The 14,491-nt window shown below is 41.3% G+C and overlaps 2 protein-coding genes across 3 annotated transcripts; one reads left to right on the top strand and one right to left on the bottom strand.

Moving 5' to 3' along the window:
* Window positions 1-313: 313 nt before the first annotated feature.
* Window positions 314-8,608, top strand: ptpn9b (protein tyrosine phosphatase non-receptor type 9b). Of its 2 annotated transcripts, XM_033966703.2 has the most exons (13): window positions 314-414; window positions 1,459-1,602; window positions 2,659-2,748; window positions 2,828-2,952; window positions 3,060-3,165; window positions 3,253-3,363; window positions 3,453-4,321; window positions 4,586-4,682; window positions 4,754-4,823; window positions 4,899-4,977; window positions 5,145-5,295; window positions 5,367-5,574; window positions 5,654-8,608. In XM_033966703.2, exons 1-13 carry the CDS (start codon window positions 382-384, stop codon window positions 5,875-5,877), a joined length of 2,307 nt encoding a protein of 768 aa, XP_033822594.1. In that variant the 5' UTR covers window positions 314-381; the 3' UTR covers window positions 5,878-8,608. The 2 variants fall into 2 exon arrangements, with proteins under 2 accessions (XP_033822594.1, XP_055077888.1); XM_055221913.1 differs by lacking the exons at window positions 2,659-2,748; window positions 2,828-2,952 and having other exon boundaries at window positions 337-414.
* Window positions 8,609-8,954: 346 nt separating this feature from the next.
* On the bottom strand, window positions 8,955-14,022 carry adamtsl7 (ADAMTS-like 7). Its single transcript, XM_033978986.2, has 14 exons — window positions 13,929-14,022; window positions 12,639-12,668; window positions 12,433-12,581; window positions 11,920-12,049; window positions 11,652-11,827; window positions 11,471-11,579; window positions 11,122-11,304; window positions 10,924-11,053; window positions 10,205-10,427; window positions 9,960-10,133; window positions 9,707-9,880; window positions 9,459-9,638; window positions 9,236-9,380; window positions 8,955-9,114 (listed from the first exon to the last, which is right to left on the bottom strand). The coding sequence occupies exons 1-14, from the start codon at window positions 14,020-14,022 to the stop codon at window positions 8,960-8,962; spliced, it is 2,052 nt and encodes a 683-aa protein (XP_033834877.1). The 3' UTR covers window positions 8,955-8,959.
* Between the last annotated feature and the right edge of the window lie 469 nt (window positions 14,023-14,491).

The raw sequence follows: 14,491 nt of genomic DNA on the forward strand, positions 1-14,491 counted from the left end.
TAGTTTGTTGCAGTTTGGGTTGGGTCCATAAAATAGATTAATGCAGAATAAAATACAGTATAATATATGTGTTGGCAATGAGTTCAACAAAGAAAAGTAAAGTAATTAGAAAAAAAAGAAACCGTAATTGAAATAGATTGGAATACTTCAATAGATGCCATGGCTGTATAGTGGTAAACTTGATAAACGCAAATAATGCAAATGTCCGGTAAATCGGTGAGAGGAGCAATCTGGGGCGGGGATGAAGGATAGTGGAGCGGCCCGGGGCGGGGGTGAGGGATAGTGGAGCGGCCCGGGGCGGGGGTGAGGGATAGTGGAGCAGTCCGGGGCGGGGGTGAGGGATAGTGGGCGCGCCCGCTGCGACGTTGCGGAGGCTTCAAGATGGCGGAAGCCCTGACAACTCAGGAGCAGCTGGTAAGGTTAACTTGTTGGAATTTTCTTAAGTTATCCAGCCTCATTATTATGTTAACTTTCCAGAATAAGGAATGTCTGTATTAGCGATCTTTGGTACATATCATGTCATGTGGTTGCTGGTAGTATTGTTAAGTAAACAGCCTTGGCCCTGTTGCCTCTGGAGTGGCTCCGGTGTGACTGACAGCAGTTAGCGGGTGCTAGTGTTGGTAGCGAAGGCTACAGGTTAACGAGGGTCTCGATGGTCCGTCTTATTACCCACGGACATTGACAATATTTTCGTTGTTGTCTAATATGTATATCATTTCGGGTTTACGCGCCAATAGTTTTACGTTTGTCGGCTCAGCCCACGCAGATTGGATTGTAAATAACGGTATGGTTAGCAGTCCAGCTACCACATGTACCATAGCCCTCTGCTAATGCTAGCTTTTGTTGCTTTTACGATTTTGTTGCTTGTTTTGTCTAAGTACACGTTATCAACCATTATCCCAGATGGTTTTATGTGGTGGTCACCCGTGTATTAAATCAGACACCCCTCCACGAGGAGCTGGCAGGCTGCATCATGTCACTCAGATTTACGGTTCACAGTTCACAGAAACGAAGATGCGGTTCTTAGCATTGTTGTTGCCATCACTTTCTAGTAAAGGGGATGGGCTTGTCGATGATCATGGCACACATCGAATTACAGATTCCCCCTATTCAAATACAGTTTTACAATTTGCAGTTATGCAAAATAAGCTTTGTTGTTTATTTATTTTTTTATTATTTACATTTTGAGACTTATTCTTACCAATGACATGACATATTAAAGAATCTCCTGAAACCAGTTTTGTTGATCTTAGAAGGGCATCACACATACAATATACTAATCCAAAAAGAAATGATTAAGTATTTAGGTAAACTGGATTATCTGAGAGGTCATCCAACCCGGATAAATGCACACAATTATGGGCAACTACTTTACCATCTCCCGCATGCAATAATTTGAATTGGGGTTAGGATTTATTCCGTCAGTATTATTTATTTCACATGTTTCTTGCCACCCAGGCTGTTGAAGAGTTCCTGAGTGAAGTGCGCAGCAGGGAGCAGCCACACAGTGCTGGGCTGGTCTCCCAACCTACAGCTGTTAAGTTTCTTATGGCACGCAAGTTTGATGTGTCCAGAGCCATTGATCTCTTTCAAGCATACAAGGTACCGTTTCTGTATATACATTTTATGCCAGTGTGTTGTTCATTTCAGGCTTTTTGTCTATTTTCTATTTAGTTAGATGTCTAATAAGGATTTTCTCCTTCCCATACTTGAGTCCCTTGACATTAAATGGGAAAAACAAGGCCTCACACCTAGTTACAGCACTAAGCATTCACCAAAAATTAAGCCTCAACATGCTGCCATCTGCAGGGGATTTTGAAATATTACATTATTTGAACTGTATGTAGGATTTTGATTTTAAATTCTATAATCTTGACCTATCTGTGTCTCCAGATATGAGGTAAAAGTTTGCAAATCAATTATAGCTTTTACTGATAATAATTCTAATGCTGATGTATTCTTTATTGCAAAAATGATGGACATAATGTCCCATTCATTTGGGTTGCCAGATCCAATGCTGATATCCAGTTTAAATTTAAAAAAAAAAGGAGTCTCTGGCTGCCGGTGCTGGGGTTTAGGTAGTGAGGATTCAGATCAGTTGATCGGTGCTAGTGCAGACTCTGTCACCCAGTGAGTGAATTCTGGAGGTTTCACATGAGAAATGGTCTTTCCATATAAACTGAGAAACACTTGTTTAAGTTCTCTATCTCCAGGTTTTATGCACTGGCAAGTGGCAACCCAGGTTCAGTTGTTGTAGTACCTTTTTATGAAAGAGTAAGAGTGCAGGCTTCATTCATTTCCTTTAATACATTTTTTTACCAGTACGTTTGTCGATTATAATGATAACAAGAATATAATGTATTATACTCACATACACACAATGTTTCTGCTGCCAGACAAACTTAGACCTCTGTCATGTGACTTTCTTGTCACGGACAACCTTTGGTTTGAGGCACTCCCACTCTTGCTTGAACTACACTTCATTTGGCCTATTACTATTCTGGACTTGGCTTAACTTTTTATTGCTATGTAATATTAGTTACACTTGTATCATTTGCAAATAATGTGGGAATGTCGGTATGACTGATTTTAATGAAGCAATACATACATGCAAAATGTGCCATTCAAAAGACTAATATGATGTTCTGTTCCAATCAGAACACAAGACTTAAAGAGGGAATCATTAATATCAACCCTGACGAGGAGCCCCTTCGCTCTGAGCTGCTCAGTGGAAAATTTACAGTGCTGGTTAGTGACAAACCCTTTTGCTTAATATATTTGAATGCAAAGAAATTGACACGCTACTTTTCCATAAATTGTCACGTAGCCTGGCCGTGATGCAAAAGGAGCTGCTCTAGCACTATTCACAGCTCGTCTACACAGGCCGGATGCCTCCACGCACAAGGCTGTCCTGCAGGCCATCATCTATCAGCTTGACAAAGCCATAGAAAGGTGAAGCATATGCAACCATTTTATTAGTTTTTGGACCGCAGTTATTTTGCAAATTAATGAATCTCTGTACCATAAAATGTTCTTTCTAATTATTTGTCTCTTCTCAGCATCCAAACACAAAGAGATGGACTAATTTTTATCTACGACATGACTAACTCAAGCTACGGAAATTTTGACTATGAGCTCTGTGTCAAGATCCTCAATTTGCTCAAGGTAAATATTTTTATCTGTTTTGTGTTTTCCCCTCAAATCATTTTGAAGCTATCTTGCTATCATTGATTTTTTCTTTGACATATTTAGGGGGCATTCCCAGCTCGGTTGAAATGTGTCTTCATTGTCTCATCACCACTGTGGTTTCGGGCCCCTTTTGCAGTTCTCCGACTATTTGTACGTGAGAAATTAAGAGAAAGGGTATGCAATCGTTCCTTCACAATACACTTTACATTTTTCGATAATATTGCATATCGGTGTTAACTGAAAGTATATATTTCTCTCATCAGGTGTGCACGGTGAGGGCGCATGAGTTGGCCAACCATATCCCCATTTCCTCCCTCCCTGAACACCTGGGGGGAACATCCCAGTATAGCCATGTGGCATGGATCCAGTCTTGTGTCAATACGCAAACAAATGCCATTGAGGGTGAAACGCAGAGGCATGACACTCATGACTGTGTAGGAAGTCTTCTGCGGTCCTATAGTTTGGAGTGCAGCAAGTCAAGCGCTGGCGCTGACCACACTCACATTAATACACAGTTAGGTTCTGAGCAAGTTGCAGCTAACTCTAACTGCTTTGATGATAGTAATGCAAATCCACACAACCACTATGACAATGTGGAGGGCAGGACTCGAGACCCAGACCTTAACCAACAGGCTCCACATTCTGCTGCCAACAGACCACTGGGAAATCACCAACACTGGAATGGCTCAGCTGTAACCAGTCGCTCCAGTCTCAATGCTAATGTCAATGGCCGTGGGCATCAGGCTCCTCCACAATCAGACACACCCCCTGACACACCGCTCTCTCTAAAGGACAACGTGGATGTGTCGGATGGTAAGGACACAGACAATGCCAAAAGATCGGAGGAGCTTCAGACTAATGATAGTGAGGATCTGGATGAGGAAGGTGTTCCTCCGCTGCCCCAGAAGTCTTTGCCTCGTCCTCCACATCAGGCCTCTTCTCAGTCACCGCACCTCTCCTGGTCAGACGATGACGAGCGCTGCATAGAGGAGTCGGTTCACATGCCAGAACAAGGTGGCATGACGCTGCATGACCTGGTGGAGCATGTCAAAAGGAAAAAGAAGAAGGGGATCTACCAGGAGTATGAGGAAATTCGCAAGGAACCTCCAACAGGAACCTTTGATTATTCAAAGTAAGACATTATATTACACAGTAGGCACTTACTAACTTGGGCTGACAGTGGCTCAGTGGAGCGCTCATCCACCAACCCAAAGGTCAGCAGTTCGAACCACACTCTGACCAGAGCATATTGTCTTTGTGTCCTTGGGCAAATATATGCATAATCAACTACATTGTAGCACTCTGAGACACTTGTCAAGCCTGTGAAGTGCAATACATGTGTAAGGTATCATTTTCAGTTATTATTATAACTCTTCTGTGTGTCCCTCTGTTTTAGGAAACTGGCCAATCAAATAAAAAATCGGTACAGCGACGTGCTGTGCCTGGACCACTCTCGTGTGCGACTTTCTCAGCTCTGTGATGCTGATGATGAGGTAAATGATTCACTCATTACTTCACTGTAGATGTGACCGTAATCCTTGTGTAATTCATCTCCTGGTTGCAGACATCAGACTACATTAATGCTAGCTTCATGGATGGTTACAAAAGAAGAAATGCCTATATTGCTACTCAGGGTATGCATCTGTTGAGCCGTCAGTTTAAAAAAATGTTTTCTGGCTTCTGTCAAACATTTTTTTTGTGTTTCTCAGGTCCTTTGCCTAAAACATTTGTTGACTTCTGGCGCATGGTGTGGGAACAGATGGTACTAATTATTGTTATGACCACAAGGTGAGACAATGTAACTGCTCATGCATTTCTCATTTGTTACAGAAAATTCCTGTAGAATTGGCGCAAACTGAATGTTCAATCTATTAGGTTTTGAGAAGATTGTGGGGTAGTCACAAGGAGTATAAATCACCTCCAATCAAATCTAAGTAGTGTTGATCTTCTTTCAGGGTGGTAGAGCGTGGCCGTGTCAAGTGTGGTCAGTACTGGCCTCTAGAAGAGGGTAGGACTGAGCAGCATGGGTGCTTTTTGATCAGAAACACTCACATCCAAGTGTTTCAAGACTTCAAACTCTCCCATTTAGAGTTGTACAACACACAGGTAAGATTAATTGACTTTTTTTTTTTTATTTAAAAACAAACAAACAAAAACACTTTACTTACTTTTCTTAGTCTGGTGAAAGGCGAGAGGTGTGTCACTACCTGTATGTCAGCTGGCCAGACTTTGGAGTGCCCAAAAGTGCTACAGCCATGTTGGATTTCCGTGAACATGTAATTCAGAGGCAGAAAACAGCTGTACAAAACTTGGGCACTAGTTGGAACGGCCGTCCAGAGGGCCCTCCAGTGGTTGTCCATTGTAGTGCTGGCATTGGTCGCACAGGTATGTTATTGCATTATTCACCTGTCAACGTTTTTGATAAATTTAATTGATGAGCTGTTTTTTTGTTTTTTTTACTAAGGTACATTCTGCACTCTGGACATCTGTCTTTCACGTCTAGAGGACATAGGCACTGTAGATGTGTGTCAAACTGTGCGCCGAATGCGCACTCAGAGGGCTTTTAGTATTCAGACCTGGGACCAGTACTATTTCTGCTATACAGCAGTCATAGAGTATGCCCAGCGCCATGGCAAACTGAGCCCAGTGCAGTGGTCTGACTCAGACATAGAAACTGACAGTGAGTGACACACTCATGGGTTCATAGGACGACATTTTGGATTGCAAGCCTGAGCTGAATTCTGTGAGGATGGATTCACAGATGTGCTACATTTTTTAATGACTTACCGGATGAACGTTTTTGACTGGGGTCATATCTAAAACAAAAACCTCTACCAAAACATGAATGGATAGAGCACAAGAGGAGAAAAGACTGCATTGTCGCTGATTAAGCAAACTGTGCTGCCAATGTCCAAGCCTCTTTATATTTGCAAACTAAAGGAGACATGGCTTGCCCTGAACCGGTCTTGTTCACAGGAGAATGAATTGTAGCATTTTTATATGATTTGCACATGAGAAAATACGAGCTCTACCAGTTAATAACCTCAAAAAATGGTCCTTGGTTTTTGTTTTTTTTTGTTTTTGTTTTGTAATTTTTGTATCCTACCCCTAATATGTATGTGATTGGAACACAGAGAATGTGAGAAATGAGTGTGAGTGAAATGTATTTTTATTTTAGTGGTGGTATGTGTGTCGAATGTGCGTGTTTTTAATGGTGTGTTTCATATCTTTACATATAGACCAAGGCCCCATCCGAATTGGATAAATGCGCCTAGAAAGCTCCTTTCATGATCATTGACCCGGACATGCACCGTCGTCAGCCTTGACAAGGACCATCTGAATTGATAAGTGAAGTTAGGAAGGAGTAAGGCAAGGAGCAATTATGCTTCCTTTCATAGCTCCTTTAGCATAGGAACCTCAGGAGGTTTCTAACCAGCAGTAAGGGAGCTAAGAGGCATCCCACAATTCATTGCACAGATCAAACCAAAAGATTTCAAATACTAATTTGAAAGTTATATACTGCAGCAGATTATTAAAATATTTTGTATTAATAAGCTCAACCCTACAACATATTAAGCATAAAAGCTATTGAAATACATCAGCGTTAATGTGGTTAATGCAGCTGTGTGCATTTTTTTACGTTTTACAGAAACTAAACTTAAAACCACATGGCTACTTTGCATAAACTAAGCTGAAAACACAGCTCCCTCCTTGTGCCACTGATACCAGCTGCTGTGGGACTAAAGGACAGGACTCAGTGTAATATATTTGCTCTTTCTGTGACAGGGGATGTGTGCTGCTGATGTCTGGAGAATATTTGAACCTGCTCAGAGCTGGTGCTTATGTCACATTGGAGACAGTTCATAGTTAACTTCAGAGATTCATGTCCGGGTTTAGCGCAGTTCTGGATTTAACAGCGGTAGTTTCACTCATGTACAGTCACTTTATTTATGTAGGCTATCGCTGTGATGAAAATGTTGATTGTAAAGACTGAAAGTTTTAATATTCTCATGAGACTCAGCGCAGTAGTGGAGGATGGTGCACTTGTAGTCCGTCTTCTGGGTGTTGTAGTCTTTACTGAACAGCTGTTGTTCCTGTGGCTGGTTAGGAGGAATCAGATCCACCAAAAGCAGCAATAGCTCTTTACTCCTCCTCCTTGGTCCTTAGTGTTGCTCCATTTCGGATTGGGCCTAACTTTTAAAAGCCAAAGTCCTTACCTTGAATGCTTGGATGTACTCTTGAAATGGTAGATTAAAGCCAATGTATATTCTTGTGTCATACATTTATACCTATTATGTACAATAACATCGGGAAAGGGAAATTGAACCTTGTTTAATTGAATTCAATTCACTTCTCATAGTGAAGAAATATTTAAGTAGCGACCCAGCTGGTTATAAATTGAAATCATATTTTTATGTGAGATAGTCAGGTCCTACAATAAACGTTATCACAGAGCATTCTTATCAGGCAGTCTTGGGTAATTTGGCCTGAACCTGCTTCACTGCCGCCTCACCTCTGAATCGATAACCTACACCCCTGCCTTTGAAATCTTCCTTGATAGTTTTACATAAAAATCTTGGGGACAAGCTGCCTCCGATAAGTGTGCCTTCACATTCTCCTTATGTCTCAGAGTCCAGCTAGTCTCGCAGTAACACAGAGCAGTGCACTTGCATACTACCACTGATTGAGCTGAACAGGACTCGATTATTCTGCCTACAGTCCTGCAGAGTTTGCTTGTAATAAAGATAGGACATTACTGCAGTATGTGCGTGAGATGAGACATTGTTTTATTTGACCTCAGGGCTTTTTTCTAATGTTTTTGCCTAGTGTCAAAGATCTGTTTCTGAGTTTGCCTCTGGTAAATTATCATTTAAGAAAACTATATCAATTTTATTTTTACGGAATTGTAACCTATATTTATGTCTTTTGTAAACATATACAGTTATGGAATTTGTGAACCACGGTACGATGCTTAATACAACATTTCATCAACACAAATAAGTAATTGTTATACTACAGTAATGGGAACTATTTTTGGAGAGCTTTGAATGGTTCTGAGGAAACTTTCACCCTCTGGCCTTGAATGTTTTGGGGTGATGGTGTCCGTGCGGTTAAGTGCAGACAGTGATGTGGACCCCGCAGCCCTCTTACCAAAGGCCCAGGTTCACTTGAGACTTTTTACACAGCCACAACAGCATGGACCTAACAGCAGCCACAGACACAAGACAACTGTGGGGAAACATGGAGAAGAAAATGCAGGGTTGTGTTTGTGAAGAACTTGCTACTTTGTTTTACAAGAGAGTATGCAATGTGAGTCAATGGTGTTTTTAATGTTACTTTCTGTGTTCTTGCAATTGAGTTATGGCCTTTTACATGCTGTCAGTTCAGCGGTTCCATTAAAACAAAGGTATTACTATAACTGCCTTGAGTACAAAGATAATTGTTCACTGTGCATTGTATTCACTACATGCATGCTTTACACACTCCTGGAACTTCATATTGGCCACCGGTGTACAGAGATTTTACAGAACAAGTAAAAAATATTACATATTTTTATTCCCACACAGTCTACTGATTAGATCATTCAAATATTTTTTTAAACATGGATGGGTAGATAATATGCTGGATTGAAGCACAGGAAATTCTGGTAATAGACACTCTAGGTGGGCAGGTCATTCATGCTGTGGTGAGTGTATTTTTATTTGAGTATTTTTTATCACTAAGCAAAGATGTCAGCGGTGAACTATCCCATTTAAAGAAGTCAGTTTTATCACCGGCGTATCCTGTTCTGGTGAATGTTGGCAGGGAATGTTTTCTGGGCTCGAGAACAGGAAGCACAACAGACACTTCTATAGTAAGGATAAATGCAGAGACGAGCTTGAACTACCACCAAACATTTGTGATACTGGTCACTGCACTGAGGATCTGAAATGAGGAAAACGGTTGTGAGGTTATGAACAGTACACAACAAGTGTTAATCCACAGCACACTTCATTCTGTCTGTAAACTTGTCTCATTTTTCTTGACTAAAGCTGCTGAGGCTTACCAATCTCTGCAAGGCAAGGCTGTGTGTTGCATTCTTCTCGTGTGTTTGGGGTCACGTGTGGGTCACAGTTTTCGCTTGGGGCAATATTGTCTGTCAGACAGCGCATTTCACGCACACGGTAGCCACCATTACAAGAACGAGAGCACTAGAGAAACAGCACATAGAACCAGTACTAAAAATGTCAGTGTTTTGCCTGACAAATCCTAATCAACAAATCACTTACTGTACTCCACTCCGAGACATACCACTGGACCCCACAAGGCTTCAGAGTGCAGGCCTGAGCTGTGATGGGCTTCAACTCACTGTCACAATTTGCTTGGTCAACAACATCCATGTTCCCATTATTAGTGATAATACAAGCAGCATTCCGGGTCTGTGTTCCATTTCCACAGTCTGCAGAACACTGGAACACAATGAATCACATACATAAAAATGTAATGATTTATGAGAGAAAGTATAATTATAATTTACCTGACTCCAGGGTCCTGTGTACCACTCAAAGCGGTTTTGGCAGGGGCCTGAATCACATGTTGTCACCTCCGGTGGTCGCTCTCCTTCACAGCTGCCCAGTGGAAGATCTGTCACATAGTCCATAAGGCACACAGCTGTCCGAGTGCGATTCCCTCTGCCACACGCAGCAGTGCACTGAGGAACACAATGTAGACATTCTCTCAGGGATATTCTTGTTTCTATAATAATGACATAATCAGTTGTGGAGTCTCACCTGTTGGCTCCACTGTGAGGTGAACCAGCTGCGAGCACACTTGCCCATGTCACAGTTTTGCAGAGTGTCTGGTTTTATGTTCATATTACACTCTTTGTCTGGCTCAAGTTCCCCCTGGTTACTCACGCACATCACCTCTCTGCTGCGTTGGCCCACTCCACATGGCACTGAGCACTGGCAGATATGCAGTGTTGTACAATGAAAATATGAATTGATCTGAATCATCTTGTTACTGTGTTTCTTACCGGAGTCCATTCAGACCGGACCTCCCACTGGCTACAGATCTTGAGCTGACAGGTGGACTTGGTGTCAGGCATTTCAGTGGAGCCACATTGTTCCAACGCTACAGTCACAGAAGTCTCGGTGCCATTGGCGTGCGTCTGGGTGACCTGGCGGCAGATAACCTGCCGCTGCTGAGTACCAGGCCCACATTTTGCACTGCACTCAGACCACTCCCCAATATCCCAGCTGCCCAAGGATGAAAAGGAACATTTAAGGTGTAGCACAGAATGCAGACCACATGTAATATTGTATGGAGTAGGGCAAATGAAATTAAATGGAGGAAATAAACTACACATTCTCTCTCTCTCTCCCTCTCTCTCTTCTCTTCTCTCTCTCTCTCTCTCTCTCTCTCTCTTTCTCTCTCTCTCTCTCTCTCTCTCACTCTGTGAATTATAAGTCTAGAAAAAAACAAATGGCCAATACAGACCCTCAACTGTTCTAGCTAAAATCAGTTGGCAATCCTCTCCTCCTGCTTGTTTCCATGGAAATGTCCCTTGGGCTATAATCTTCCACAACGAGGAAAAAAACATTTACATGGAATCATGCAGGTGAAAGTTACATACTGTACCTTTAAATATAATCCATAATATGGAAGAGAAACTCATAGGCCCATGAAAAAAACACACACATGCACTTATATTTTGTTATATCTGTATATATGGTGTGTGTGTTTGTTGTTTACTATGCAGGGCAGTGCTGGGGATTGCAGTTCTCTTGCTGCTTTGCTGGTTCAAGAGCAGAGTCGCAAAGGTCAGAAGACACAGTTGTTTGGGAATCCTTCTCCACACAGGCCCAGAGCATGTGCCGCGTGCCTGACAACATACACCACCATGAGCATGTACATGTGTGTAGATCTACATGTACAACTGTGTGTACTTACCAGTGCCACATGTGGTGCTGCACTCGCTGTGTCCTGACTGTACCCACTTGTACATGGTCTGCAGTTTTGTGGTCACAGCTGGTGTGGTTAGAGCCTGATACAGATGGGTGTTCTCATTGATGTTGTTAGAGATGCCACTTTTGTTAACCGCGCTCCTTGAGAGGGGTGGGTTTGTGGTTACCCCTCATGAGAAACAGAGACATATTTTAGCATGTAATTCATATTAACCATGACATATGATATATGGTGTATAGTATACATCAAAAGAATACCAAATGTTTCCATATTTACATTGTAATGCAGTGTTTCATTCTCTGTAACATGAGAGGGGATAAGTCTGTGATCTCACCTGGGGCAATAACATTTGAACCCTCATGGGGTTTTGGATTGTGCCCTGTGTGTGGTGAGGGCAGACTGTACTCATAGTACACACTGGGATTGGGCTGTTGATAGATGAGCTGCACAGACAGGAGACATAAGACTTGTGTCTAAGAATGTTAGTGCTGATCTTCTGTCTGTGACAGACTTACATATAGAATCAGGTCCTCACTCAGTGGCCCTGGAGTAGTAATAGACTCTCCCATGCGTGAGCGAATCTCATTGGGTCTTTTATACATTAACTGTGTTCCAACTGCTGTGTAGATACCTGGTCTATCAATCACCCAATTTCCATTGATTATGGACACACCATGTTTAGTCTGTAGGGCTGAAGACAAAACATATTTTTTACAACTTCACTGGTTAGTTTAAATATTTTATGAACTATGTTGCACAACACTTTCCTGTCTATTTTTATACCCAGATAATTGCGGCTCTTCATTGTCTCCTGTATGCTGATGTTGCGTGCTCCTGCTGGAATCTCAGCTATTTTGTGATAGCCAACACGTAGGAAAGTCCGAGAGAAGTCTCCCTTCACCATTTTATACTTCTGCAGGCATAGCATTATGACCATAAATAAACACCCTCTACTCAAAGTTGAGGCAGAAACAATAAGCATGCATTTGGATTTTAATAAATATGAGAAAAGTCAAACTGTGATGGCCAAAGAACTGACTCTTTAAAACTGCAGCTCTTGTGTTACCAGTTTGCAGTAGTTAACTTCAAAAGTGGTCCAATGACAGAATAGCACCAGCAACAATGACACATAGTGTGACTGATTATTCAAACTCTACCAGTATTTTTGCATTGTTATTATTTTTGCCATATCATTCATTTAATACACTTGTTTTGGGATTTTTTTCCTGCCCACACTTTGTGAATTTTGCACATACAATAACAAAAATATTAAATCTATTGAAACGGAAATCCTACCTTGGGAGTCAGGTCAAAGTTTATATCCGAGAAACCAGAAACAAATGATTGGTTGAGAAGTGTGAGTTGGAGAATGAGCAGGAGTAGTGCCAGGGCCTGACCCCGACTGCAGGAGCAGAGCTGCAGCTGAGCCATGGAGAGACTGGACACTGAAGACCCTCATACATCCAGCCTCAAGCACAGGGATACAAGCATTCATCCTTTACAGGGAGAGAAGCCCGTGAGGTGGGGTTGACCTGAAAGGGGAGGAAAGAGGACAGTTTTAGGAGGGTATGGAGAACACTAGAGTTAGTGTAGTTCCAACTTGTGTAAAGTTGTTAAACGTGATTGCAATGTAACAAAATAGTCAATTATAGTGGGGTAGCAATAACTAACAAATTACTGCCTCATTGGAACATTTTACACATTGTAAAAAAAAAACCAAAAAAAAACATCTTATCCTCAAGAAATAAAAATGATTGAATGGACACTATATGAAATCATCTACAATATGTTTTGATTTATAATTTATATACCATGCAATTCCTTAACCGCTATACACTGGAAACCATAAAGCTGGAGAAAACTTTTAACTGCGCTGTTCCTGCACATATCTGGAGTACATGTGTGAGGAAAGATAGATGCTTGCATAGTGTTTAAGTGTGGATAAAGAATTGGGACGCATAGGAACTATTAAAAAAAAAAAAAAACTGAAGTCATGCTGAGTGAGTCTATGGTGCGTGAAAGATGCAGTAAGAGAAACAGATCGACAGTAATCCTAAAGTATGTGAAAGAAGTACCAAGACAAACTCCCATAGTGTTATATCCTTACATTACAGCTGCGTAGAGAAGTAATGTAGTCTACGTTTCACCAGCTAAATCAGACAGAGTTTGGGTTATACACTTTTTTAATGTGTGCGTGTAGGCATCCTGGGAGTTTCTGCACAATTTTCAATACTCCGTAGACTACAATGTACCCAGATGGATATTGTGGTTATCTTAAAATCAGAGACTCCAAACTATTTGAACAAGTACTTGCCTATATAGTACATTTCAAGTATATATCATATTAAAAGTATTTTAATAAGGCCCAGAGGGAGAAGACCCAATGGCTAATGTAGAATATTCTTTACAGTACATTTTATATCCTTAAGAGTGCTTCTGTTGGATAATTTTGGCATGAATGTTATTAAAACAAGAAAATATAGTTAGAATTAGCATCACACTAGTAAACAGATTTATAATTATTAAATAAACTCTATAACTCTAATAAACTATTAAACTAAAATGAGTGTGAGATGACGCATAGGCGGTACTTAAGACAAAAAAGTTGGGAGCCACTGTGTTATCGTACAATAAAAATGCTTTTGATGTGCAGTAAACACATGAAATAGGACATGCATTTAAATTGTACTTTTCTGTAGTTGTATTCCATTATAGTAGTAATTGTCGTAGTTATAGTAATAGTTGTATTCTATTATCAATCCACTATTGCACACTATTGCCTCTCGTGTTACCTCTGCTTGCATGAGGGTCTTTGATGTGCTTGTCCTGTCCAGCTGCCACAGGAACCAAATGAGTGGTTCTGTGAGTCTGCTGACACCTGGACATTTCCTAAACACCAGTTAGTCTCTTAACGACTACCTCTTTTCATAACGACCTTGAGAAACGCACAAAAGTAGTAATCAGTCACTCAAACATTGGCTCTCTATACGTTAACATGAGTTCTTATGCAATGTTTGTGGACGGTTGGGCCCATTAGATTCACTACATGAGGTCAGATATTCCTAAAAAAGGATTTGTAAAGTATAGCGAACTGGAGTGTGCAATGGCTGAAAGACAAGTCCAATACAAGTATGAAAGTGAAATGAGTGACAGGAGGGAGATAGGACAGATGGACTCTCTCCTTTCACCTTTTCCTGATTACAGGGTCGGACCCGGCAAAGGTGAACACTCTCAGGCAATAAATACACCTCTGGTCAGCCACAGGACCCACATACCTGAAGGGTCCAACAGAGCACAGGTTTCAACATATTTTTTCCTCTTGAAATATGCAAAGGCAATCACGTACATGGGCAAT

Source organism: Periophthalmus magnuspinnatus, chromosome 1 (genome assembly GCF_009829125.3).
Source record: "Periophthalmus magnuspinnatus isolate fPerMag1 chromosome 1, fPerMag1.2.pri, whole genome shotgun sequence".
NCBI lineage: Eukaryota > Metazoa > Chordata > Actinopteri > Gobiiformes > Gobiidae > Periophthalmus > Periophthalmus magnuspinnatus.